The 26,793-nt window shown below is 44.4% G+C and overlaps 1 protein-coding gene across 7 annotated transcripts in view; it reads left to right on the top strand.

Annotated features, from left to right (window-relative positions):
- Window positions 1-26,793, top strand: part of DNAH1 (dynein axonemal heavy chain 1) — a 236,653-nt gene that overhangs the window by 23,711 nt on the left and 186,149 nt on the right. For 4 of the 7 annotated variants that reach the window (XR_013229078.1, XM_077325858.1, XM_077325859.1 and 1 more), the window contains exons 2-8: window positions 9,699-9,949; window positions 11,824-11,896; window positions 19,093-19,267; window positions 21,221-21,377; window positions 23,130-23,262; window positions 24,242-24,403; window positions 25,098-25,350. Coding sequence is in view for 6 of the 7 variants with exons in the window: in XM_077325858.1 (XP_077181973.1) it covers window positions 9,743-9,949; window positions 11,824-11,896; window positions 19,093-19,267; window positions 21,221-21,377; window positions 23,130-23,262; window positions 24,242-24,403; window positions 25,098-25,350 (1,160 nt within the window). In the remaining variant the exon portion in view is untranslated. Of the gene's footprint in view, window positions 1-2,865; window positions 2,999-4,647; window positions 4,739-9,698; window positions 9,950-11,823; window positions 11,897-19,092; window positions 19,268-21,220; window positions 21,378-23,129; window positions 23,263-24,241; window positions 24,404-25,097; window positions 25,351-26,793 lie in introns of all 7 variants that reach the window. The other 3 variants (XM_077325855.1, XM_077325856.1, XM_077325854.1) reach the window with 2 other exon arrangements.

Here is a 26,793-nt window from a genome sequence, read left to right on the forward strand (position 1 = left end):
GGCCAGCACTATGCATAATGGAAAGGCCTGGCTCCTCCCCTGACCTACAGTGTCTCTGCAGGGACATCACACACCCCTGTTAGCTCTGTGGGGCCAGCCGAGGCGTTCCCTCACCCCCAACTTGGTGGGAAAGCAGCATGTCGCTCCCCTGCCATCATGCAGTGCCCCCCCACTTCCTATGCCTATGCCCCCCACTTCCTCACTGGGCAGTGCACTGGGCTTTCCAGCCCCAGTGTTGTGCATGTGTGCTATGCCGGGGCAGTCCGTGTATGCCAGGGGATTCCCTACCCCGTGCATACGCAGGAATCAGCGGGGCATGCCAGCCCAATGCAAGGACCCGGCAGCAGCCCGGCATGGCTGCTGCCGTGCATAATTGGTCTATGTCAGTCAACTGCAGGTCATGGAAGGAGCAAGAATTGGAATATGGAAAAGGGAGACTGTGCGGTATTGTTGGCAAAAATGGTATTCCAAAACGGAGAGGTAGACTAGTAGCATTCTTAGTGAGACCAGATTAAGAAGCAGCTGGGCCAGAGGGATTCTCAGCATGATTGTTGAAATCCCCAAGGAGCAAGATGGGAGTGTTGTCAAACATCAAAAATAAAGGTTCAGAGAACGCCTCAGGGGTGATATAGGACAGCAACATGGAGTTGATAGCAAGCCATTGTCAATTACTATAGAGTTAAATTAATAGTTGTGTGATAAATTCTTTTCAAGCCCTGCTTTATTTTCTTGTATTCTGGACAGACTGTGCCAATTTCAAAATAGTCCAGAATAAGCATGAGTGCCTCCTCCTGTGCATCTGACAGATGGGCATTCTTTTGATCAGGGTTTTTTTCTCTCTCGGTGTAGCAGGAGTTTGTTTTAATTGGTGAATAGATTTTGGTGATTGCTCAGAACTTCAGGGAAGTGCCAATGACTGTACCAGGTGCACAGCAGTAGAGTTTCAGGTCCACAGTGGGTAGATATATTGCTCACTTCCCCCACACAGCTGTCAGTGGAATTCAGTCCTGCCCTCCTGCAGCATATGTTACAATTCTAAGCAGTGCTTGCCAATAATCTGTATACCATATTCAACCCACTTTACCGCTGTGGATGTTGTTGTAGCACTGCCTATAGATTTAGAAATATGAATGAGGTGTTAATTTACAGCATAAAGCATAGCTCTGTTCCCTCAAAAAAGTTAAAAAATAACAAGAACTTTAGAAAAGACAACATCTGAGGTAAAAAAAAAATCAAGCTGTGATTGTTGTGATGTCATAGAACCTGGAGCACGCTGCTGCCAGAGCTCTCAACTTAGTGTACTGAAACAAACTTCTATCTGCATTCAGTAACTATTGAGGTGATTTAATGTTAAGGACCCCTTCAAGGATTGCTGCCTTGTCGTGGTGAAGGGGCCTGCATAGCTCAGTGAAGCTCAGTGCAGAGCTACCCAAGACGGACAGGTCATAGCTGAGAGCTCTGACAAAAGGTGATCCACTGGAGAAGGAAATGGCAAACCACTCCAGTATCTTTGCCATGAAAACTCTATGGACAGGTTCAAAAGGCAAAATGATATGACGCCGGAAGATGAGCCCCTCAGGTCGGAAGGTGTCCAGAATGCTACTGGGGATGAGCAGATGGAGTCACTGAAGCAGTCGGTGCAAACTTAAATGAACTTCGAGGAATGGCAGAGGACAGGAAGGCCTGGAGGATCATTGTACGTGGGGTAGCGATGGGTCAGACACGACTTCGCATCTAACAACAACCAAATGTTAAGGAAGGTTTACAAACATTCCCAGGGGTAATCTGTGAATTAAAAAGGTCTGGAGTCAGACAAGAACTGTTGTAAGGCAAAGAAGGTTGACTTTTTGACATGTCCTTTCCTTTCACACAGGTGTTTGAACCACTTTCAAAGTGCACTGGTTACCAGTAGGGGAAATCAACAGAGTTCTTCTGTTGGAAAGAATGCCTCAACAGATGTTGGTGTAAATGGCGTGGTTAAATGCTGAAGGCTGAATTTAAGAATAAACTAGTCCAAAGAAGTATGGCTGTGAACATACACTAAATCCCAAAGATGTTATGTTCACAAAGAAGGCATACGGTGGGGCTGATGCACTTCTTTTGGATTTCATTGGCAGAACAGGCATTTCAGCTCAGGTCTCCCAAGGTGAAAGGTTAGCACCATTACTCATTGCCATTCTTATCCCCTCAAGAGAACACAGATAAAATGCATCAAGAAGAATGGCACAGCAGGGTCATTTTGCATTACTCTTGTTCTAGTCCTGCAGATCAGCAGGCATAAAAAGGGTCCAACTGTGAATCATTATGTGGCCTTGGATCACAGCTGATAGCAGTGTGTTATGTTGTGCTGCTAGAACAGAAATAGCCAAAATCTAAAATAGCCAATCCTCTGTGGAAAATTCATTCTTCAGGGCATGAGCTTTCAGTACCTGAGAAAAATAGAGTTTGGGAGAAGTGACTGAGCATAGATGAGGGTAGAGTGTACTGGAAAATCTGGAGAAGTTCCAAATCCATTCAGCAATTCTGTCTTTAAAGTGTATTGATCATATTTATATTGTAGTCTTTACATGAAACTCCAGTGGTGGTCTCATCCAAGGAACTGATCAATTCCATGGCCACTTAACTCAAGAAATGCTGCAGTCTCAGGCACTCCAGAACCATGCAATAGCCTGCCATTTAGAAATTATTTTTCATAAAACTTAACATTTACAGTTTCTTTATCATTGTCAGCTGTTTTCCTCAGCTAACAAGCCAATTTCCTGCTGCATTAGGACCCCTTAAATGCCCTTAAACATTAACAGATTTGGGACATGGGAAATAACAAACAGATCTCATATATGATTATTTCTCCTGTTCCTGTTTCAGCGAGTTCATACATATTGAAAAGCCTCAACTAGAAGTGCATGTTTAAAGAAGTCTGCAACTACTGAAGGAACCCTGAACCCATTTTGTAGTGCTTCTTCCACAGCTTATACTATTTTATGAATTCCCTCATGCTGTAAGTTATCCAGATTTCTGATAGCACAGGGACACTTTTCTCACCATTAGTAATGAATCAGTTCTGGGATTTTTTTTTTAATCTAGATGCATTGCTGTCAATCTTCGGACCTGACTTAGGAAGACAAACTGTTTAGCTGTGAGATAGACAGGGAAATGTGTTCCTAAACCTCTGTTGGCTCTACAATGAGGCCAACAGAGACAGTTGCCTCAGGCAGCAGATATTTTTTAGGAGAGTAATCTCCTTCCTGTCCATTTCCTCCACTGCTGTCTTTGTAACCTTGCTTTCCCATATCTATTTGGGAGACATAGCAACTTTCCTTCATTCTCCAAACCCACTTTATGAGGGTTTAGCTAATCATTTGGCTTCCCTAAATAGCTGCAATATATGGCAGGGTTTCCAGGTGGCCTCTCATCAGTGGAGAGAGTTTGGAAATTCTATAGCTTGGGTATGCATAATTTGCCACCGTGTTCTTAAACTTGATGATGTAGAAGAAGGCAAAGAGGATTAATTGCCATGCCCCCTAAGAACAAGCATTAGATGCAGAGGGTCTGCAGCAGCAGTATGAGTGATGAATGGCCTCAGTGGTAACCTGTATTAAGCTAGCACGGTCTCGATTTTCCTGAACTTTTTGTGGCTCTTGGTACCATTTACTGTGATGTTGTCCTGCATCACCTCAACCTGGTCAAGTTGGGAGCTGGGGGACATTTTTTGCAGTGGTTTATCTCCAACCTGTTAGTGCCAGACAGTGGTGCTGGGATATTTCTGGTGTGCCCCATAGGATCTTTCCTGGGAGATGCCCTTATTCGGTTTTTTGTAATATTTAATATCTATCTAAAAATAATGACAGAAGTTGAATCTATTATCACAGACTCAATGACACTAAGAAAAAGACCCATTATATACGGGCCAGAATGCCCACGCTGGAGGCAGCAGGGCATCGGGGTAAATCCCCAATTATGCATGCCCCCACCGCCAGCGTGGGCATGTCCCGGCTCAGGGCCACGGAAAACCCGCGTTATGGAGACACGGGAACTTCTGTGGGTCGCGATGGGTCGGACACGACTTCGCAACTAACAACAACAAGAAAGCATGTTACAAATTCTCTTGCAGCACACTAATAATGTGTGGAGATTACTGGTCATTAGGATTCATAAAGTTCTTCCTTCCTTCAGGGCTAATTTTTCTTATATTCTCTTTGGAATGCAAGGTTATCTTTCTTTTCAGTTCCATGTAGAAATAAGTTATCATATAGAAACTTTCAGTATGTAGGGTTTTTTTATAGGAGAAAATTAGGATGAAAATGTTGTTCCCAAATTTGCCAAACACAAAATTCTGCCTGCAGTGGATAGTGCAGAAATATATAAGTAAGGTTTGCCCTATTTCTTTCACATGTGATTAGATCAGGAATGAAGTAGCAAATGGTGGTGTTGGTTATGTTGTTTTAAGGTTACAGAGCTGACTTCCCATGGAGATGAAAAGCAGTAATTCACACCTTGTACCCAGCTATAGCTTCAGAAAGTCAGCACTATTCAGACACCATGGCATCGATACATATTATCTTTACATTTTTAAGGTTATCCTTGCAGTGTTGTTTGTATTAGGTTTGAATCAGTTATAACAGTAATTCCCTCAATGTCAATTAACAGATCACTCTTGATGTAGACACGTGTCAGAATCATCAGAGAAGGTTGCTCACTTCATCTGTACAAGAATCAGTGTTCCTGGTTTGGCTTCTATGTAGGTGCATGAGAGACTGGATCATCTGAGTGTTTAACACGCTAACAGTATTTTGCCATTTGGCAATGTATTGTATGGCCCTAACTTTAATTCAGGAAAAAAGTCAGAAGCTTGAGAAACAATTATACAAATAAAATGTTTAAGCCCTTTCTGAATTGAGTAGTACAAAAGATACATTTTTGTTACCTGTTTATTGTAGAAAGTCCAGGCTTTTTTACTCCTGAAAATGTGTATGCCTAGAGACCGAGGCCCATTCCACACAGTGGTGCATTGCTCCGTAGCAGTCTGTGTCCACACGGGGGAAACTTTTTAGCCGGACACAGGTGTCCCGCTGAAATGTGTCCCCCCGGGAAACAAAGCAGCAGCAGATTAGTTTTTTTCTGGGGGGGGGTTATTTTGCAGGAAGGTCGGATTGCATGGAATAAAATAAAAAATGCCCTGGTCTGCCCTGCAGCACAGCAAAGCATCGCAAAGCTGACCAGGGCATTTTCTGGCAGGGGCTACCATAGAACTTGTTGGCCCCTGCAGTGGATTAAGGCAGTGATCCCCAACCTTTTTATCACCGGGGACCGGTCAACGCTTGACTATTTTACTGAGGCCCGGGGGTGAAGTTAGTCTTTTGCCGAGGGACGTTGTTGCCACCGCCTGAGCCCCTGCTCCACCTGCTTTCCCCTTGGCACCCCTGACTTCCCACTGCCCGCTGGGGGGGCACTGCCAGCAGCACCTGAACAGTGCCACGCCGAGGGGAAGTCCCAGCCATGGTGGCCACTGGAGAGCACCGAAGGTGAGCCCGCGGCAGAGTGGCAGGGCAGCCCCCGAGGCAGCAGCTGGGGAGGAGGACGAGGAGCTGTGGCCTGGTACCGAGTAATCCATGAGCCAGTTTGCTGTAGTGGTTAGGAGTGCGGACTTCTAATCTGGCATGCCAGGTTCGATTCTGCACTCCCCCACATGCAACCAGCTGGGTGACCTTGGGCTCGCCACAGCACTGATAAAACTGTTCTGACCGAGCAGTGATATCAGGGCTCTCTCAGCCTCACCTACCCCACAGGGTGTCTGTTGTGGGGAGAGGAATGGGAAGGCGACTGTAATCCGCTTTGAGCCTCCTTCAGGTAGGGAAAAACGGCATATAAGAACCAACCTTCTTCTTCTAATGGTCCCCCGACCGGGGGTTGGGGACCACTGGATTAAGGAAACTTGGTAGAATCTGCGTTCCCTTATCGCCTGATCTGCACCAGGCTTGGGAAAGTGGCTGCCTGGCAGCAACGTCATATAAAACCAGGGATTTGCTCCACTTCCATTTTACTGCTTTCTTGGCCTTTTCCACCCGTGCAGAATCAGTCCCAGTGTGGTATATGCATTGGACTAGGATCTGGGAGTATCAGGTTCGAATTTTCATTCTGCCAGGAAAACTTGCAGGGTAACCTTGAGCCAACCACACGTACTCTGCCTAACCTACCTCCCAAGGTTGTTTATTGGATAAAACAGAAGAGAGGAACATAGTGTAGATGGTATAGAAATGAAGAAAATACGTTCCCCGCATTCTGCTTTTCATATCTCTTGATTAGGAACATGAAATGATCCCAGTATTGTACTTCACTTGCAGTCTAACATGGAAACACAGAAACCTGTTGGGTGATACTGCCCTGCCTTCTATACCTTTAGTGATCTTAAAAAAATATTTTTATTCCTTGTTCATTTTAATTTCTTCGTTAATTTTAGTTTCTGTAGGAGTTAAGCTTTCCTCTGTTGAATATTGTTACAGAAATACATTCACTCCTTTACCAAGCAAAAAAGAACATTAAGGCAAGCTGCTCCTTTTTTACAACCAACGGTGCTTAGAGATTTCATGAGCCTTGTGCCATTTTTTTAATCTTCGAAAGGCAGCATGCACCCTTTTCCTTGGCTCTAACACTTTACCCTTTGTTTCACAAAGAAGTGGCTAAACAACAAGCTCCCATACAAGCTCCCATCCTCCCATACAAAAGGTTTACTGATGAGACTGTTTACATGGGGATTGAATTTAGTACAGTTCTGTGCTGGATTAAAGCCACCTTCTTTGCACTTTGCACTTTGCACTTTTAAATTGTCTAGAAAATCCCTAAGAAAAAGATAGTATTATGTGGCAGCTACTGGAAGAAACTTGCAAGGCTGAGCCAGCAGAAAACAGATTAGGCTGACCCCTAAGGTATGTAGATTTTGCTCATGCCTTTGTTTTTATTGCCATTTCACCTTCATAATTACAATATAGCATCTGCTCAGTCACTGATCAACAAGCCTCATTCGTTGATGCCATCCCACTATGATAACAGTCATCCATGTGTGGTAACTGCAGCCAATCAGGAAAGATCTTGCTGTGAGAGGTCAAGTTGGGCACATAAAGAATAGCTTTGGGGGCTAAATTTTGCACAACAAAAAAGCTGCATTAGACTCTTGCCAGAATGCTGAGGGCAGCACTTAATTAACACCATCATTTACATAAGTATTTTTATCTAGCTTGGATACCCAAGCTCATAATAATTGCTTGTACTTGCATTTAACCTGACAGCTGAATAGAATTTTTGAGATCTAACCACCATACAAAACAGACAAAAACTAGAAAACTAAATAAAACTACTGTATCCAGTTTCTGAGTTCTTACACATTAAACAGCCTGAAAGGAAACACTTTTGTATTTATTGTGCTGGAAGGATTTTTTTTTAATGTTAATGGCTATGATGGTTTAGCTGATGACAACCAGTAGGACCTAAAGGACCAAAAAGATTTCCAAGAGTTCATCATATACTCTATTTGTTAAAAGGAGCTTTGACTCTGAAAAGCTTATACCTTGAGAATCTTATTGGTATGTAAGATGCTACTGGACTCAAATCTTGTTTGTTGTAGTATCAGTGTTCCTTTGCTCCTTCAGCTATGTGTGTGTGCACACATGCAATTTACCCTACTATCTGGAGTTTGACAGGTATAATTTTAATGGCTTGTGGCCAAACTGATTCCATTTTGATGAACAAATATGTGAAAATAAATCTGTCTCATTTTTTTTTAAATCAGAGGAACTACATGGAGCCTTGGTCTGGTTCTCTAAGGCATTCTTAAATGGATAAATGATACAGCAGGATTCTTGTGAACACAGAGATTTGAAGGGCAGAGTGATCTTCAGTAGATTAATATATATAACAGTTAAGGTGGCAGCACAAATCACAATGAGTCATGCATGAGGACTTTGGACTTGATCTGTTTCTGGTTTTCCAGGCTGAATAGGGCCCATGGGTTCCTGGAAATACAGTTCCAAGCTCAGAATGCCAGTTGTTTGGAAGCGTTAACAGTTTGGCCAAGCAGAGTCGCCTGAAACTGAACCCTTCCAAGACGGAGATCCTGTGGCTTGGCAGGAAAGGGTCATTTCAAAAAGTGTGTTTCCCCTGCCTCAATGAGGTACAATTAGAGATCTTGCCCTTGGCCAGGAATTTGGGGGTGATCTTTGAAACCTCCTAGTAGTCAAAGGAGATACAGGTAACAAAGGTAGTCAAACTGGTGTTCTTCCATCTGCACTAAGCAAGGCTACTAGTGCCCTATTTGGTCCTGGAACATCTAGCCACAGTGATCCATGCAATGGTCACCTTCAGGCTAGATTTCTATAACTCACTGTACATGGGCCTACCCTTAACCTTGACCTGGAAGTGACAACTGGTGCAAAATGTTTCTGTGAGGGTCCTCACAAGAACATCTTGGAGGACCCATATTCAGCCAGTGCTAAAACAGTTGTATTGGTTGCTGGTGGTGTTCTGGATCAAGTTCAGGGGCTTGGTATTTACCTTTAAGACCATTCACGGTCTGGGCCCAGCATACCTGAGGGACCATCTATCTCTTTATGCCCCCCACAGAGCTCTTCACTCTACAGGTACTAATAAGTTGGTGACCCCTGGCCCACGGAAATCACACCTGGCCTTGACCAGTGCCACAGCCTTTTCGATCCTGACCCCCACCTGGTGAAATGAGCTCCCAGACAAGCTGAGGGCCTTGCTGAAGTTTATACAGTTCTGCAGGGCCTGCAAGACAGAGACTTTCCACCAGGCATTCGGTTGAGGCCAGGGCAAGGAACATCTTGTGGTCCCTTCCTCAGGGGGATTTTTAGACATCTGTATATCTCTACCAACTTCCTCAAGGCATGGGATCTGGCAGGACGGGAGTTTGTTGGGATGGGGTATAGTTCTGGAAAGATTTACTGTTGCTACCGTACTGGGTTCTTATCTTTTCTACCTGTTGCTATTTCTGTTCTGCACTAATATGCAAGAAAATGGAATTAAAAACCACCTTTCCAGGAGAGTGTGACTTCAAGTTAATTTAATGTGGCCAGTCACATTGATATTTTGTGTAATTGCAGTTTACCCGTGACTGAGGTTCCAGTATTTGTTTTAGAAATCTTTTTCAGGAGTTGAAATCAGATTCTGAAGAACAGAACATCTTTAAAAATGTACACGCATAAGACCTGCACTGCTGGATCAGACCAGTGGTCTATCTAGTCCAGCATCCTGTTTCACATGGTGACCAAACAGCTGAGCTGGAGTGTTGCCTCATACCATGCATACTGTGAAGTTTGCTGTTTTTCCAATATGTAAGTGACCTTTAGTCACCATGGTCACTAGCTGTTGTTGGGCCTGAGCATCAAATGTCTGACTAATCCTCTTTTGAAGTCATCTGCACTTAAAAGCCATCTACATCTGCTGAGTAAGTACAAGTAGTGGCCCTGAGCATCTGGAATTTGTCAAGGCAAAGACATTTTGTGTCAAAGTGGTTTTCAGCAGGTTTGGACCCCAATGTTTCATGGCCTTGATGAAGTCTAGACATTACTTCTATGCCTTTTAATCCCTTATTTTGATTTACAAATTTGATGAACAGTTCAAAAGTTAGAGGTTCTTGGCACGACAGGAATACTAATGGCAGTTCATTTTCTTCATTTGATGTGAAGGAGTGCCTCATGGTGCCTTTCTTCTGTGTGATATACAAATCAGAATGGATAAAGCCAAGAAGGAATTGAAAAACACATTGGGGCGGAGTCCCTATCCTCCTTATCCCAGCAGTCAGATTTCAAGCATACCAGGACCTAGCTCAGATCCAACAAATGAACTTCAAAGAACAGCACATAAGAAATACCCGGTGATTAAAGAACGAGGATTTTATTCTGATGTCCTTACACCTGGAGCCTCAGATCTCTTGGGGGTAAGTATATTAGAATTTTATTTTCCCGTCTCACAAACTGGCATTAGAAATGGAGAAATATACTTTAGTAATTCTCTTTGTTTTCTTGCCCTATCCACTTGTCCTCTATCTAAGCTTACTCTTCATTTCACAGGAAAGCAAGTAAATGTTATTTTGTTAGATATTTTGTACTATGAACTCAGTGCCTCAAATATAGTGAGGAGGGCTATTCCCAGGACAGCCTCTTGTTCTTGGGTTTTAGTACTGCTTCCACATGACTTCGGCAGCAACCCAGAGCTCTCAAGTGGCTGCCTCAAGTTTTAGTCAAATTTGCTCCACAATGAAAGAAATCGCCAAAACTTGATTTGCCACTTCTTACTGCACAGGAATCCAGGGAACAAACAGGGGCAAGCCTGTGTGGAGGGAGAAATGCGCGACCGTCTCAGCAGCATTTTGCCCACCTTTGCATCTGCCCTTCCCCTCCATTTCCTGATCGTGATTTTTAAAAAATGGTGCAGTCTGCGTTGCTGTGGAAACGCAAACCTACATTCCCCATGTAAAACTAAAATGTTCTCCTAAGTGCATGGTCATTTTGGGATCAGGCTGTGAAAACACATTCCCATTTGCATTTTCTGGTGGGGGAGGAGTATGAACAGGGAAAGGTGGGGGGGGAGTGTGATGAAGCAGCCCTCTCCATGCTAGACATCCATGGTCTTTGTTTTTAAACTTTACTATGAACACACAATCACTCATCGGGGTGCAGTTACCATGGCCAGCCTATCAGAAATCTACCCAGACATAAATAGAGACCATTACACAAAGAATCCCCAAAAGAGGAGGGAATGTTTCATTGTTGTGGCATTTCTCCATAGCAATGCAGAAAGGCACTTAAAAAAAAAATTAATTTCGGGGCTGGAGGGGGAGGAAATTTGAGTTCCTAATATAACCTCTGTACAGGGATTGGTGGCTTGCAGTGATTGACAAGCCAAGGAGTGGCGGGAGAAGTTTGAGTTGTTTTCCCTCATTGGCCCGTTGGGAGCCACGACAAGATTGTGGGAAAATGCGGGAGGGGTCTCCCATCAGGACACTTGCAAACACTTGGCTTACAACCGCACATTTGCAATCAGGAGGCAGTTTGAGTTTTATGCCTCCATGCGGAATTGGTCTGTGTCACACAGTGGCTAAAACCCAGGTACTATCAGGAGGTTCACCAGTGAGACCAGAACTCCAGAAGCTGTCCCTTTGTTGCTGCCCAAGCACTAAGAATCCAGAGCATCACTGCCCCAGACAGAGTTCCATTTATACATTGTGTCAAATAGGTACTGATGAACCTCTTCTCCATATGTTTACCTAGTCCCCTTTTGAAGTTGTCTATGCTTGCAGCCAACTATGAACCAACTAAAAGGAGCAGTCATTGACAGAAGAGCATGGTGAAAACTTTGCTGTAGAATCACCAAGGGTCAGACACAACTGAAAGGATAACATCATCATCATCATGCTTGCAGCCATCACCACTTCTCACAGCAATGACTTCCATGTGTTAATAACTGGTTTTAAGCCTACTGCTCATTAATTTCATTGAGTTTATCCACTACCTCTATCACTGTAAATCTTTAAAACATTTTCCCTTTTATAAGGACTGGAAGTTTTATATTTATTTGGTGAGAGATACCCAGAGAATTGCACAAACCACAGGGTTTTACTTTACATGTCATATGTTGTTCTGTATAAATGGGTTACTGTGAAGCCAGTTTCTAGCTTAATTGTTTGTAGCTTAATTGTTCATAGCATAAATAAACAGTTGTAGGTGTTTCTACTTGTACGATAAATGTACTATACACATATAATTTTTATGTGCTTTTGAGGCTTTCCGTTCTTCTTGTTTGCAACTGTAGGATTTGTGTGCTGGTCCCAGTGTGTACAAAGACTTGTTGAAACAGTCAGAGCTTGAAGAGCACACACCAAAAGGTAAGTACATAGAAAAAAATACTCTCATTTCATTTCTCACTAAGCAATAGAAAGAAAGTTGAGAACTGAGGTCCTGGAACACAAAAAGTGAAAATACTGAAGAGCTTGATTGATCCTTGACAGCATCAAAAGCAGCAGAGCAGTCAACTAGAATGAGGGCAGAATAAACAGCCTTGGGTTTAGAGACAAGCAGAAGGTAGCAAACTTAAGTAAGCATAGTCTCAGTAAAGTGGATGAAAGCCATACTGAAGGGATCATAGGAGGAGAGAGAGAAAATAAAATTGACATGATAAGAGAGTTGGCTTGTTCAAGGAGCTGGAAAATGAATGGGAAGTGAGGCACTGCTGTTGTTCTTGAGGGCTCGCGAGATAGCATCAGTTCAACACTTGAAAGAATTATGTTCCTGAAACACATATGAATGTGAGATAAAATCTCTTTGGTAGTATGGTTATTTGGTTATTTAAAACTAGAGGTAAAACCCATTGTATTTTTGAATACAGTGGGCACTAGGATGGGTACTGGTGGGCCCGGCGGGCTCACAGAGCTCCTTGTGGGCCCCTCTGCCGTGCCGTCTCTGCCACGCTGTCTCCGCCAACCCCTTTTCCCCCTTCCCCCCCTCCCCCCGAGGTCCCTGCTTCCGCACAGCCACAGGGACTCCGACGTGGCGGGCCCTGATGTTCTTGCTGCTGCGAAGCCTTTTCCCCCCTCCCACCCTAAGCCCCGGCTTCGGCATGGCGAAAGGAGCAGGCTTGACGCATCTCTGATGTGGCGGGCCTGCTCTTCTCGACACGTCAAAGCTTTTCCCCATCCCTCTCCCCGCCCAAGGTCCCAGCTTCGACAGCAGGAAAGGAGCAGGGCCACTGTGTCTTCGACATGGCTTCTTTCCCGCCGCCGAAGCCTCTTTCCCTGGCCACCTCACCTCTGAGTCCAGGACGGGCCAACTGGCCAATCGGGAGCCGCGCACAGCCACTTGGCCTCAAACTGACACTCGGACGGGCCAATCGGGAGCTGCTTTGAGGCTCCTGATTGGCCCCTCTGAGTTTTTATCATGGACTTGCCCCGCCCTTTTCTTCGCCCACAATGCCCTTACTGTTTTATTTTTACCGCTCCATAGGAGCGGTTTACAGATATTTCTGTGCCACCTCTTCAGAGTTCTGCTTGAGTTGCCTTACAATTAAAAACCGCAATACATTTCATGCATTCATACATCCATGCATTCATTCATTATTCAATTTCTACCCCACCACTACTCAAGGACACATGGCAGCTTACAATAAAACTATAAAACCCCTTAAAACCCCATAATAACAGAAACCCCAACAGACAACAAGAATGGCGCAAACTCTCTACCTCCCTGCAACAGCCACGCTAGGTGGGGTGCCCAGATGTTAATGTGGGGACCTGATCCCACGGAGGAGCCTGGTTGATCTTAAATCCTGGCCTCACCCAAAGACCTCGCGGAAGAGTTCCGTCTTACAAGCCCTTCAGAACTGTGAAAGCTCTGACAGAGCCCTCAGCTCTTCCAGGAGCTCATTCAACCAGGTCAAAGCCAGGCGAACTACCTTGGGACCAGGGACCTCCAGCAGATCGGCTGGAGGTCCTGCAGGGGGCATAAAGAGACAAGCAGTCCCTTAGGTAAGACCCAAGCTGCAGATGGCCTTGAAGGTTAACGCCAAAACCTTGAACTTGATCTGGGCCCAGACTGGTAACCCAGTTATTTCAGTGCAGGCTCCAGGGTGTCCTGGTTAGGACCCTAGCAATCGCATTCTGCACCAGCTGGAGTTTCCAGGTCAAGGACAAAGTCAGGCCAGTGTAGAGCAAGTTACAGAAATCCAACCTAGAGGTGACTGTCACATCGATCTCTGTGGCCAGACAGTCCAGGGACACATAGGGCACTAGTAACCTTGCTTGGTGAAGATGAAAAAACGCTGTGCGGGCTACTCCTGTGACCTGGGCCTCCATAGAAAGGGAGGCATCCAGTAACACCCCCAGATTCCTTGCTAGGGGTGAGATACTGAGCTGCGCCCCAGTCAAGGTAAGTAAATGCACTTCCCAGCTTGCCCCTTTCCTGCTCAGCCATAGGACTTCCATCTTGGAGGGGTTGAGTTTCAGGTGACTCGGCTCTAACCATCCAGCAACGGCTTCCAAACAACTGGCAAATGTATTTGCGGGGGAATCTGGGTGGCTATCCATGAGGAGATAGAGCTGCGTGTCATCTGCGTATTGGTGACAGCCCAGCCCATAACTCCGAACCAGCTGAACCAGAGGGCGCATAAATAGCGTGGGGAAGAGTACTGCCCCCTATGGGACCCTGCAAGAGAGTCGGTAGGAGCACAATGGTTCCTCCCCCACAGCCACCCTCAGTGTTCACTTCCAGAGAAAGAAGCACCATTGAAGGGCTGTCCCCCGAATCCCAGCCCTGGTGAGGTGGTGGGCCAGCACCTCATGATCGATCACATCAAACGCGATGAACAGATCGAGCATCATGAGGATGGATGAACCGCCCTAATCTAGTTGGTGCTGGAGATCATCCACCCAGGCAACCAACACCGTCACCACACAATGGTCAGGATGGAAGCCAGACTGGTATGGGTCGTGCACCACAAGTATTCTACAGTTTTAAAAGCCTCAGATAGTCACAGCAGTAATGTATGTATGTATGTATGTATGTATGTATGTATGTATGTATGTATGTATGTATGTATGTATGTATGTATATCCTTCCTAGAAGCTTCTGCCAACAGGTAAATCCAATTTGCCGAGATTTGGCATTTCTGAGTTTGTTTGCAAGTCAGGAATAGATTCTTGTTTTTAGGCTCACATAGCAGAGATATCAAGGCAAGCTGGACGTGGTTAAACAAGAAATGACAAGACTGAACATCGACATCTTAGGAATCAGTGAACTCAAATGGACAGGAATGGGTGAATTTAATTCAGATGACCATCAGGTATACTACTGTGGACAAGAATCTCACAGAAGAAATGGAGTAGCCTTCATAATCAATAAGAGAGTAGGAAAAGCAGTCTTGGGATACAATCCCCAAAATGACAGAATGATCTCAGTTCGAATCTAAGGCGAACCTTTCAACATCACAGTGATCCAGGCCTATGTCCCAGCCACTGCTGCTGAAGAGGATGAAGTTGATCAGTTCTATGAAGCCCTACAACACCTTCTAGAAGCAACGCCAAAAAATAATGTGCTTATCATGATGGGGGATTGGAATGCTAAAGTAGGAAACCAAAAGATAACCGGGATAACAGGCAAGTTTGGCCTTGGAGTACAAAATGAAGCAGGGCACAGGCTGGTAGAATTTTGTCAAGAGAATACAATGGTCATAGCAAACACTCTTTTCCAACAACCCAAGAGACGACTCTACACATGGACATCACCAGACGGTCAAACACAGAAATCAGATTGATTATGTGCTCTGCAGCCAAAGATGGAGAAGTTCTATACAGTCAATAAAAACAAGACCGGGAGCTGATTGTGGTTCAGATCATCAGCTTCTTGTTGCAAAATTTAGGCTTAAATAGAAGAAAGTAGGGAAAAGCACTAGGCCACTCAGGTATGAACTAAATCATATCCCCGATGAATATACAGTAGAGGTGACAAATAGATTTAAGGAATTAGATCTGATAGACAGAGTGCCTGAAGAACTATGGACGGAGGTTCGCGACATTGTACAAGAGGTAGCAACTAAAACCATCCCAAAGAAAAAGAAATGCAAGAAATCAAAATGGCTGTCTGAGGAAGCTTTACAAATAGCTAAGGAGAGAAGGGAAGTTAAAGGCAAGGGAGAAAGAGAAAGATACACCCAATTGAATGCAGAATTCCAGAGAAAGGCTAGAAGAGATAAGAATGCCTTCTTAAATGAGCAGTGAAAACAAATAGAAGAAAACAATAAAATGGGGAGGACCAGAAATCTTTTGAAGAAAATTGGAGATATGAAGAGAATGTTTCATGCAAAGATGGGTATGATAAGGGACCAAAATGGTAGGGACCTCACAGAAGCAGAAGAGATTTTAAAAAGGTGGCAAAATTATACAGAAGAACTATACAAGAGTGAGCTTAATATCTCTGATAACCACAATGGGGTAGTTACCACATCCTGGAATGTGAAGTCAAATGGGCCTTAGGAAGTCTGAGCAACAATAAAGCTAGTGGTGGTGACAGCATTCCAAAATCTTAAAAGAAGATGCAGTAAAAGTGCTACACTCAATATGCCAGCAAATCTGGAAAACTCAACAATGGCCACAGGATTGGAAAAGGTCAGTTTATGTTCCAATCCCAAAGAAGGGCAATGCCAAAGAATGTTCAAACTACCGCACCATTGCACTCATTTTTCATGCTAGCAAAGTTATGCTCAAAATCCTCCAAGCTAGGCTTCAGGAATATGTGGACCGAGAACTTCCAGAAGTACAGGCAGGATTTCGAAGAGGCAGAGGAACTAGAGATCAAATTGCCAACATACACTGGATCATGGAGAAAGCTAGGAAGTTCCAGAAGAACGTCTACTTCTGCTTCATTGACTATGCAAAAGCCTTTGATTGTGTGGAGCACAACAAATTGTAGCAAGTTCTTAAAGAGATGGGAATACCAGAGCATCTTATTTGTCTCTTGAGAAATTTATATGCAGGTCAAGAAGCAACAGTGAGAACTGAACATGGAATCACTGATTTGTTCAAAATTGAGAAAGGAGTTCGGCAAGGCTGTATACTGTCGCCTTGCCTATTTAACTTGTATGCAGAGCACATCATGAGAAAGGCGGGATTAGAGGAGTCACAAATTGGGATCAAGATTGCAGGGAGAAATATCAACAACCTCAGATATGCAGATTATACCATTCTAATGGCAGAAAGTGAAGAGGAACTAAAGAGCCTGTTGATGCAGGTGATGGAAGAGAGTGCAAAAGTTGGCTTGAAACTCAACATCAAGAAAACGAAGATCATGGCATCCGGCCCTCTCAATTCCTAGCAAATAGATGGGGAAGAAATGGAGATAGTGACAGATTTTATTTTCCTGGGCTCCAAGATCACTGCAGATGGGGACTGCAGCAAAGAAATTAAAAGACGCTTGCTCCTGGGGAGGAAAGCTATGGCAAATCTAGACAGCATCCTAAAAAGCAGAGATATCACCCTGCCAACAGAAGTGCGTTTAGTCAAGGCTATGGTATTCCCAGTTGCAATGTATGGCTGTGAAAGTTGGACCATAAGGAAGGCCGAGCGTCAAAGAATTGAGGCTTTTGAACTCTAGTGCTGGAGAAGACTCTTGCGAGTCCCTTGGACTGCAAGGCGAACAACCCGGTCAGTCCTAGAGGAGATCAGCCCTGATTGCTCTTTAGAAGGCCAGATCCTGAAGATGAACCTCAAATACTTTGGCCACCTCATGAGAAGGAAGAACTCCCTGGAGAAGAGCCTAATGCTGGGAGTGATCAAGGGCAAAAGAAGAAGGGGACGACAGAGAATGAGGTGGCTGGATGGAGTCACTGAAGCAGTAGGTGCAAACTTAAATGGTCTCCGGGGAATGGTAGAGGACAGGAAGGCCTGGAGGATCATTGTCCATGGGGTCGCGATGGGTCGGACACGACTTCGCACCTAACAACAACAAAAGCAGAGATAAGTATAAGAACATAAGAGAAGCCACATGAAATCAGGCTAATGGCCCATCCAATCCAGTATTGTTTTACCAGTGGCAAAAAAAACCCCAGGTATCTCCTAAACAACATGTGTTTATTAGCAAGGAATACAGGGTTGGAGGCAGGGGCAACTGATCTCAGGACACAGGAGCTCCAGCAGTCTACCTTTCTAATGGGCAAACAGACCTAATTGAAAAGAGATTCTGTCCCATGAGACCTGGTGGAATGAGCTCCCAGAGGATATCAGGGCCCTGATGGTACTAAAAGAGTTCCGCATGGCCTGCAAAAGAGAGCTCTTCCACCAGGCATTTGGCTGAGGCCAGGCACAATCAACAAATCTGCAGGGCCCCTGCCCCCCCCCCGAAATCCATCAAGATTCCTAAAATGTTTGTATTATTATTGTTTAATGTTATACTGTTACCTTGTTATTATCTTTAAAAGCTCCTAGCGGAGCGGATTAAATAACTCGGTAAGGGCCCCCAAGGCAGGCCCTATCCGTGATGAGGAAGGGTGCCGATAGGCCCCTTCCCCCAGACTGACAATCGGAGGGCCCAATTGGCAGGCACGAAGCTCCTTGGTCCCTTGCTGCTGGACTGACTAATCCCCTCCTGACCCGCCCCCCTTCTAGCTCGCCCGCAACCGCCCGGCAGCCGTCATTACCTGCCTCGCCGCGCCAACAGGACGCATTTTATTTGTTAGTTTTGCATTTTATTTGTTAGTTTTTAAATTCAATTTAATTATAAAACCATCAGCTTTGTAAAAGACATGAGATGGAGATGAGAAAGCGGTTACTTTTGCTCCATTCACTTTTTAACCAGAAAGTATGATAAAGACTTCTTGGGCTTCTCTCACATGGATGATTTACAGTTACTTGACTTGTCTCCTTTTTTTTCCTGTTTCCATGTGATGTTGTCTGGTAGCTGTATACCAATTGTGAACACAACCCATTCCTTCCTCAAAAAATAAAGTATAAAAAAGTTATTAAAACCAAAATAAAACTGGAGATGCATGTAAAGAGGAAGTGCTACTACTGAGTTGCAGCCTCTTCCTTATGCTGGTATGTTGTCCAAAGAAGTAGCATAACTGTTCAACACACATGGATCTCAAAAGGTTTTGCTGTTCTGAGCTTTCAGGTTAGGGCAGGTTATAGGTTATAGCAGGGGTCCCTCCCCAAACTTTTTGCACCTGCGGGTATATTTGGAATTCTGACACAGCATGATGGGTGCAGCCACAAAATGGATGCCACAGGAAGCGGATCCAGCCACAAAATTACCACCACAGTTACCTTTAGTAACAGAGTATAGATCCTGGTGCTGTGGTGGCAGCTGCTGTTAAAGCAACATTTTAAATAATCTGAACAGCCAGTCAGATTTCCAATAGTCGATCAGAAGCCTTGCTGAGTAAAAGCGCTACCTGCCCCTCCCCATCCTAAAAACACTTGGCAGGCACCAGAAAAGCTGTTGGGCACCCACAAGAACCGTATTAGGGGAACCCTGGGTAACAGTGAAATAAATACCATAAACAATTCCTCTGACTTTTCTTAATTTTGTTTCTTGTTAGTCACAACATTTGATACTCCAGAGAATATTGGGCTTATTTTGGACAGCCAGCAGATTGGACCAACTACAGAAATTATCAAAGAATCAGACTTTCCTCTTCAAGCATATAAACCAAAAGTACAAGTTCCTTTTGAGGTACTTCCAGGCCAGTGCCCTCGGAAGATAGAGATTGAGAGGTAATTTGGGGAATTGTGTTTTACATATGACTATGCGAATACTAAACTTCTGTTTAACTTATATAAACTTTTGTTAACAAGCTGTTAGTATTATAAATACTTATTAGGCATGCTAAAGCCTGTGGAAACAAATAGGTTTAGGTGCATATAATTTTGCATAGAATTAAGGATTTAAGGCAGAGACCCTGTGCAATTAAGGCCACTGATTTTGATGGGTATGGACATATCTAACTCTGTATGTGAAAGAGTTGAAAAATATCTAGCCTTTAACAGCTTTTCCCACTGCATTGCAGCCAGGCTTGCATAGAGAAAGGATTATGAACAATTGACATGGAATGCTCCTGAGAGACTCATTATGCATGGCAGCAGCCACACTGGGCTGCTGCTGGGCATTGCACTGGGGCACCATGCACCGGCACTTCCTGTGTATGCACGGGGGAGGGAATCCCCCAGCATATGTGGCTGCCCCAGCGTAGCACGTACACATGGACAAAACACCAGGGCTGGAAAGCTCAGCACGCTGACAGAAGACAGCAACATTGGAGTGGGAAGCAGGAGGAATGGGGGCTCCACCACACAATGGTGGGGAGCAGCATGCCGCTCTCCCACCAAAGTGGGGGTGGGGGGAGTCCCCGAGCAGCTCCGCGGCTCCACAGAGCTGACAAGGGCTTGTAGTATCCCTGCAGGGACACCATAGGTCGGGGAAGGACCGGGTCGAAAGGCTCAGCTTTGCCGATTATGCACGGCACTGGCCTGACCCAGCCTGCTCGCACTCGCGGCATCTCAGGAAACATTGAAAATTCCGTGTTCCCTTGCCGCGGGTTTTCTGGAGTGCTGCGTTGGGCCAAGGCTGGGATGGCGGCAGCATCATGTATAATTGTGGCTGCCCTCCTTCCGCCTTCCCGGGGTTCCTGCTCCATGCATAATCAGTCAGAGTGAAACTGCAGAGGTACTTTTAGCTTAACAATTCAGTTTATATATTTTATTATTATTATTATTATTATTAGATTTATAGCCCGCCACTCCCTTGCGGCTCGTGGCGGGTAACAATATCGCAATTCCCCATTAAAACCCCATAAAACAATAATAACATTGCCAATATTGCCGGCATGGCAAGAATGGCAGCTCAACTCCCCCCCTCCCTCCCACTACTAGCGGGTGGAGAGGAGGTCCTGATGATGTTTTGCTTCGGGTCCAGAACCCGAGTCCCCGGGGGAGGCATAGATCTATTATCAGCCCCGGCCTCAACCATAAACCTGGCGGAAGAGCTCCGTCTTGCAGGCCCTGCGGAATGTTGAAAGATCCCGCAGGGCCCGCAGCTCTCCCGGGAGCTCATTCCACCAGGTCGGGGCCAGGACCGAAAAGGCCCTGGCCCTGGTCGAGGCCAGGCGTGCTTCCCTAGGGCCGGGAATGACCAACAGGTTTTCACCCGCAGAGCGCAAGGCCCTGCGAGGGGCATTTGATTATCTAAAAGGCTATAGTCTTTACTAGTGCAATCTGTAAAATAAATTCTGGTGGAGAAGAAAGGATTTTAATTCTTGGAATGATTTTGTAAAGGCTGCCATTATTATGATTTTGCCGTTACCATTTGCACGCAGAACAAAATCTCCATGGTCAAAATAAAAATGTTGATGTATGTTCTATAGAATTAGTGAAAAAAAGAGATGCAGAGAGTACTAGAAATGACTTTAAAACTGATTTCTGATTACCAAGTGGACATTGATGTATAAATTTCTACATGAAACTGATGTAATGGAACCATTGCAAATGTCCCTCAGTGCTTAGTCTAATCTACTTGCGATTCCATTCATGTTTCTGTGTTCTAATATTATGCTTTTGATACATTGTCTCATTCATTTTAGCATACATGTCAATCTCTGAAAAAGATAAAGGCCGTCGAACCAATAATGGTTTTCTGTAAATACAAGCCATTTAACCTTTCTTTTAAACTAGGAGAAGGCGATTATATCTCAGCTTAGATATCACTGAACTATTACTCAGCGCAGGCATAGATTCCAATGAGCTGATGCCAAGACACCAGGAGCCTGCAAGTATGCCAACCATTGAACAGAAGAAAGACCCTCTTTTCCCTATCTATCTTCCATTACAGGTAAATCAGAGTGGTATTTGCCAAGTTCCAAAGCTTTATAAATTAATTTTATTTTATACCCAGCTTAAAACAACATTATTCTCTCCTCCATTTTATCCACAACAACTCTGTGAAATAGGTTAGGCTGAGAGACAGTGACACTGGGGATTCAAACCTGGCTCTTCCAGATCCTTTTCTGACTCTCTAACCACTATTCCAGAGTCCCCAACCTTTTTGAGCCTGTGGGCAGATTTGGAATACTGACATAGGATGGTGGGTTCAACCACAACATGTTTACCACAGGAGGCAGAGCCAACCACAGAATGGCTGCTGCAAGAGATGAGGCCAGTCATGCATGCATGTGTGCACACATGTGTACATACAAAGGAAGTTCAAACAGAGGAGATGAGGAGTAACTTTTAAAAGAAATATACTAGGAAAGAGAAGTGAAAGAATAAAACCAACACTGGTGGAAGCTACCACTGAAACCTTTAACAAAAATCTGCATAGCCGATTAGATCTCAAGTTGCCTGTAAGATGCCCTGCTGGGCAAAAAGCTCACCTGTTCCCACCCCTTTTATAAACATTCTTGGGTGCTAGAAAGGTGTTGGCAGTACTGGGTAGAACATTGGGAACCCTTTCACTTGAGTTGCTAGGTTCTCACCTGGCCACCAGTGGAATTGGAAGCATAGCATTTCTTGATGCAAGTTGGGAAACTCCTAGAGATGTGGGGATGGAATCTGAGAAGGACAGAGACCTCTGTGGGGTACAATGCCATAGAGTCCACCCTCCAAAGCAATAAAGGTCTTCTGATCTGATCATAGATATTGTTCTAGGACTCCAAGATGGGCTTCTGATGCAAGAGAAGAGGGGACTCATGATGGTGCAAAAATATCTATGTTGTTCATGGTGCAAAAATATCTATGTATTTAAAAGGGTCTATATATTTATATATTTTTATTTATTTAAATATTTTATCACACTTGTGGGATAAATTGGCTTACATAAAATCTAACTTTGGAAAGCCACCTTGTAAAATTTTGCATCAAGAAAATGAATAAAATATTTTGCTTAAATAAACAAAATAATCTGGAAGCTGGCATCCCTACCTGTATTACAGGATGCTGGCTTCACACCAAGCCAACTACTATACCAAGGCACAAATTGCATTTGTTAGCAAGCTGTTAGCCTGTTATCCATGTGCAATTCTGGGCACCAAATTACCATTTACAGATTGCTGCTCTGCATTGTGTCTGGCTCAGGAGAGAACGGGACTGCCACCACAGCCTTCAGGAAAACATTCTTCCTATCCAAACTATTGAGATGGAATGGAAGCATTTTGTGAAACCAAGTTGCATGCCTAACTCTATCAGCTTCTAGGGTGCCAAATTATTGAAAATATAGGTACATTGGATATGAGAGAGGATAGTTGTTTTGATGGTTGTTGTGGTCCTTAGTGGAAATTACATACCTTACTGATTGAGAGGAGGTTTTTATTCAGGAAAATATATGACCATGTAGCGAACATTTCCTATAAGATATTGGGCAGGCTAGAGAATAGAATTTTTGAGTGCACAGATTTGTCCTCCTTTTACCAAGGCCATCATGCATCCTCCTGCCCACAACACACATATTGTTCTTAAAATATTGCCAGGCCCTCTTGGATTGTTTCAAGCAATGTAATTTGGGTGTAAATGAGAAACTTGCTGTAAGCAAGGTGTTGAATGAGATGAGTTTGTGCAGAGGCTTAATTTCGCACTTCTTGTTTTTTAGGTGTTTGATGATGAAGAGTACGATTGCCGGACTCCAGAAGAGTGGCTCTTGTTGGGGGTGGAGCCTGGATTCAAGGACAGGAAACCAGTTCCAGGAAAAGCCCTTCTACCTACAGATGATGTACTTGGACATGGTAAAACACAGGCCCATTCCGCACAAGGTTCAATGTGGCAAATTGCTTTCAGAAAGAAAAAACAGAATTTAAAATAGTAATGCATACCTGCCTTTGTAGTGGAATCCAGTTGCGTTTCAATCATTTCCCACAGGTTTCTGGTCTCGGCAAAAATGGCTAGAAAGGAAGCTATATTTTCCGTGCTTTGTCCCACCCCTGGCCGTCAATCAAACGAGCAGCCAATGGGCGGTTGTTACGATGCTCCGGAAAAGCCCCTCTGCCTTTAAGAACAGTTTAAAAAGAAAAGAAAAGAAAAGAAAAACACACGTTGCAACGAATATGCCTTGATTCCTTGATTCCTTGCTTCCTCCTAACGTAGAGACCCATCTAGCTGGCAGCTGGCATGTGAGCTGCCGATTCATTGCTGCCACGCTCCCCCGAGTGAAAAAAAAAATCCCCCCCCCGTGCACGGGCGCGATTTTCGGCCAAAAATAAAGGGAACTTGCAAACGGGGCTTTGTTGTGCTTGGTGACTTGAGGGGAGCTTTAAAGCAGCTCTGTGGAGAGACTGCAGCCGGAGAAGCCTTGCTTGGTGAATGAAGGCTCGCCAGTTCGTTGCTCTCCACTTGCTCCGAGAAAAAAAATGGCGATCGCTTCGCCGGAAGTTCAGAGGAGAGAGCCAGGGGGAGGGACTTTGCTGAAACCGCAACAATGGTAACGCACAGAACTTTTTCGAAACTGTTTCAGATTGTTTGCAAGAGTGTAGCGCTTTCCAGAGGGTGAATCCACTTTTTGGGATTTCCCTGGAGCGCTACAATGAAGCGCTTTTAGCGGGACTGTTTCAGGAGTGTGGCAGATTGTGTACGACATCATGTATAACTGCATATTAGTAGCGATCAGAGACGGGAATATTAGGCCCATATGACACTGAGGATGACCTAGTGTGAACATTCTAACTTGGGCAATTATGAAAATATAGAAATTTGTCATTAATCTCTCAGAGGATCCCAGAAGTCCAAAACTGATATACAAGTGGATAAATGTTGGGGTCTTGGATTATGATGAAGAGACAAAACTGTACTTGGTACATAAGACAAACCTGTGGGGCCTTGTCCGTGATAGAAAAGGAAGACCAGTACTCAACGGGGGAATGACTGCAAAAGGTAGGCCATTATTATTGATGTGGAACACCTTCTGGCACGCCCCCTGAAACAGATGTGACTATGGACATGACGTTGGTAGTCTCACTCCAGGGAGTGCGCCAGAAGAGACGGGAGTATCTGGTGGAGGAGGCCAAAGCTGCGGCTGAGCTGGCAGCTGTGAAGCCACCAGGGTCCAGGGCGGCAGCTGCACAGCCTATGCAGCCTGAGAAAGAGAGAGGGGGGAGGGTCCATGGAGGAAGGAGGAGGGAGGGGAAGGAACAGGGAAGGAGGGAGAGGGGAGGGGGAAGTGGGGATGAAGGAGTTTGTGTGTACGTGTTTGTCTATCTGACAGAGAGGGAGGAAAATAGGGGGAGGGACCAAGGAGCCCTGGAGCAGGTATGTGTTCCACATACCTGTGAGAGTCAGGCTGTCACTACATTTTTTATATTGTGGGGAAGACTTAAGAGAGAGAACAAGAACTCCAAGTTAGTTTCATCAAAGCCCTGCACTGTGATGATGCAATTAGAGAGCCCTTCAATTAGAGAGTACTGGATATTTTTCTATCTGTTGCTCATTTTTTCATTAGTTTTATAGTCCTGGGTATGCCAGCTTGTTAATAGGTTCATAGGGACTTGGGTCAGTCTTGGTGCCTAAGGCTTCTAGCTTTTGTTATGTATTCTTACAGCTGATTAATCACTTCTTGATTTCTTCCCAGGGAGAGCCCCAATGATGCCTTGTCAATATTGGGTGCCCCGGGTCCGTTTGCTTTTTCTCGCAGAGGATCCTCGTGTGTTTGCCCAGCGCGTAATCTCTGCCAATGACTTGCGGAAAAAAACACAGGCACTATTATTGTACAATCTGTATGTGGACTGTATGCCTGTGGATGGATTGCAAAGCATTGAAGAGAAAAGTCTTCTGCGGATGAAGCAGTTGGCAATGGACACTCCACATCTAAGAAAAGGAAGTATGTAAGTATTATGACGATTCTTTATTGGTATTGAAATTGATTCACGGAAATACTCAATTCGTGACTGATACTTCTCTCCCTGGGATCAGGGAGGTAGCTCTCAACCACCCACCCCCTGCACATCATGACAGCCAGTGGCTGCCCTGATGTATGGTGGGATGGCTCCAAGCCATTCCAGTGCTCCTTTTCGCTTCCTTCCCTTTGGAAAGGAGGGAAGGGAAGGTTTAAATGGCTGAGGGATCTTTAAATTGTACAGCTGATTGGCAAGGCTGTCAGGTTGTTCAATTTACATGGTCAGCAACAATTTCACAGTTTCCTTTCACTCCCTCCGCTCTTCCAAAGGGAAGGAAGCAAAAAGGAGCACTGGAATTCCTTGGAGCCATTTAAGGGATTCGAATCACTTGAATCGATTTGGGCTTCTCTGATTTGGACCATTGAATCTTCTGGTGATTGTGATTCAGCTTCAGGAGGCTGAAAATACCTGAATACCTGTTTGTTCTCCCTCCCCCCAGGAAAATAGTACCGGATCACACGTCCCTACTAAAAAGTAACCACAGTCAGAAATCTGTAGTTAACTGGATAGAGGAAGGGCCTGATTCAGTATAAGGCAGTTTCATGTGTTCATCCATACTTAAAACATAATTTATAAGGTTTTCAAGAGCCCTTTGGGGTGGTTAATAACCCTTCTTGTGATTCATTGAGAGCTACCTTATAACCAGATTACTGATCTTCTGTTTATTAGCAGCCACTAATGGATATTCAAATATTGGATCAATAACAATGTGTAATCAAATGGAATGAGAATAAATCTCTGTATGGAAGTAAGGAGAGCATAAACCCCTGCAGTTGCTGTTCTGCAGGCTCCATGGTTTGGAAAAATTGAGCTGCCCTGAGCTAGATGAATCATCGGCCAGTATTGTCATAGATATATCTGTCCACTTCACTGAGCTGTGACAGCTTTTTCCACATTCAGATACAGAGGTGTGAAAAGCAATATATTTTTTAAGGGAAAGAGAAGCTGTCTATGAATAGCTCTATCTGTGGCTGCACAAAAATATGCTGGTAATAGAGGTGGAAAATGATATTACAGTAAAATAATACTATCTGGAAATCTGGGTTTGGACTGGTATGTTATGCATTTTATACTTTCAAAAAATGAGTGGTAGAGGTTTTGAGAAATTCCCCCATGTGATAACATTCAAATGCTATGCTAATGTATGCTTCTACATGCAGTGAAAGCAACCATGATATAGCACGTTGCAGGGAACTAATTATGCAGAATAATTGAGAATCTGGATGGCAATGCACATCATGTGCCCTCAAAGGCATATTAGATACTTCACGGGTCCTAATGAACATGGTAGTCTGGATAAGGAGACTCATCCAGATGTGCATCTTCAGCTGCTAAATTCAAGGAAGGCTGCTTCCTTCCTCCAGTGCCTTT

The sequence above is a fragment of the Paroedura picta genome, chromosome 3 (genome assembly GCF_049243985.1).
Source record: "Paroedura picta isolate Pp20150507F chromosome 3, Ppicta_v3.0, whole genome shotgun sequence".
NCBI classification, from domain to species: domain Eukaryota; kingdom Metazoa; phylum Chordata; class Lepidosauria; order Squamata; family Gekkonidae; genus Paroedura; species Paroedura picta.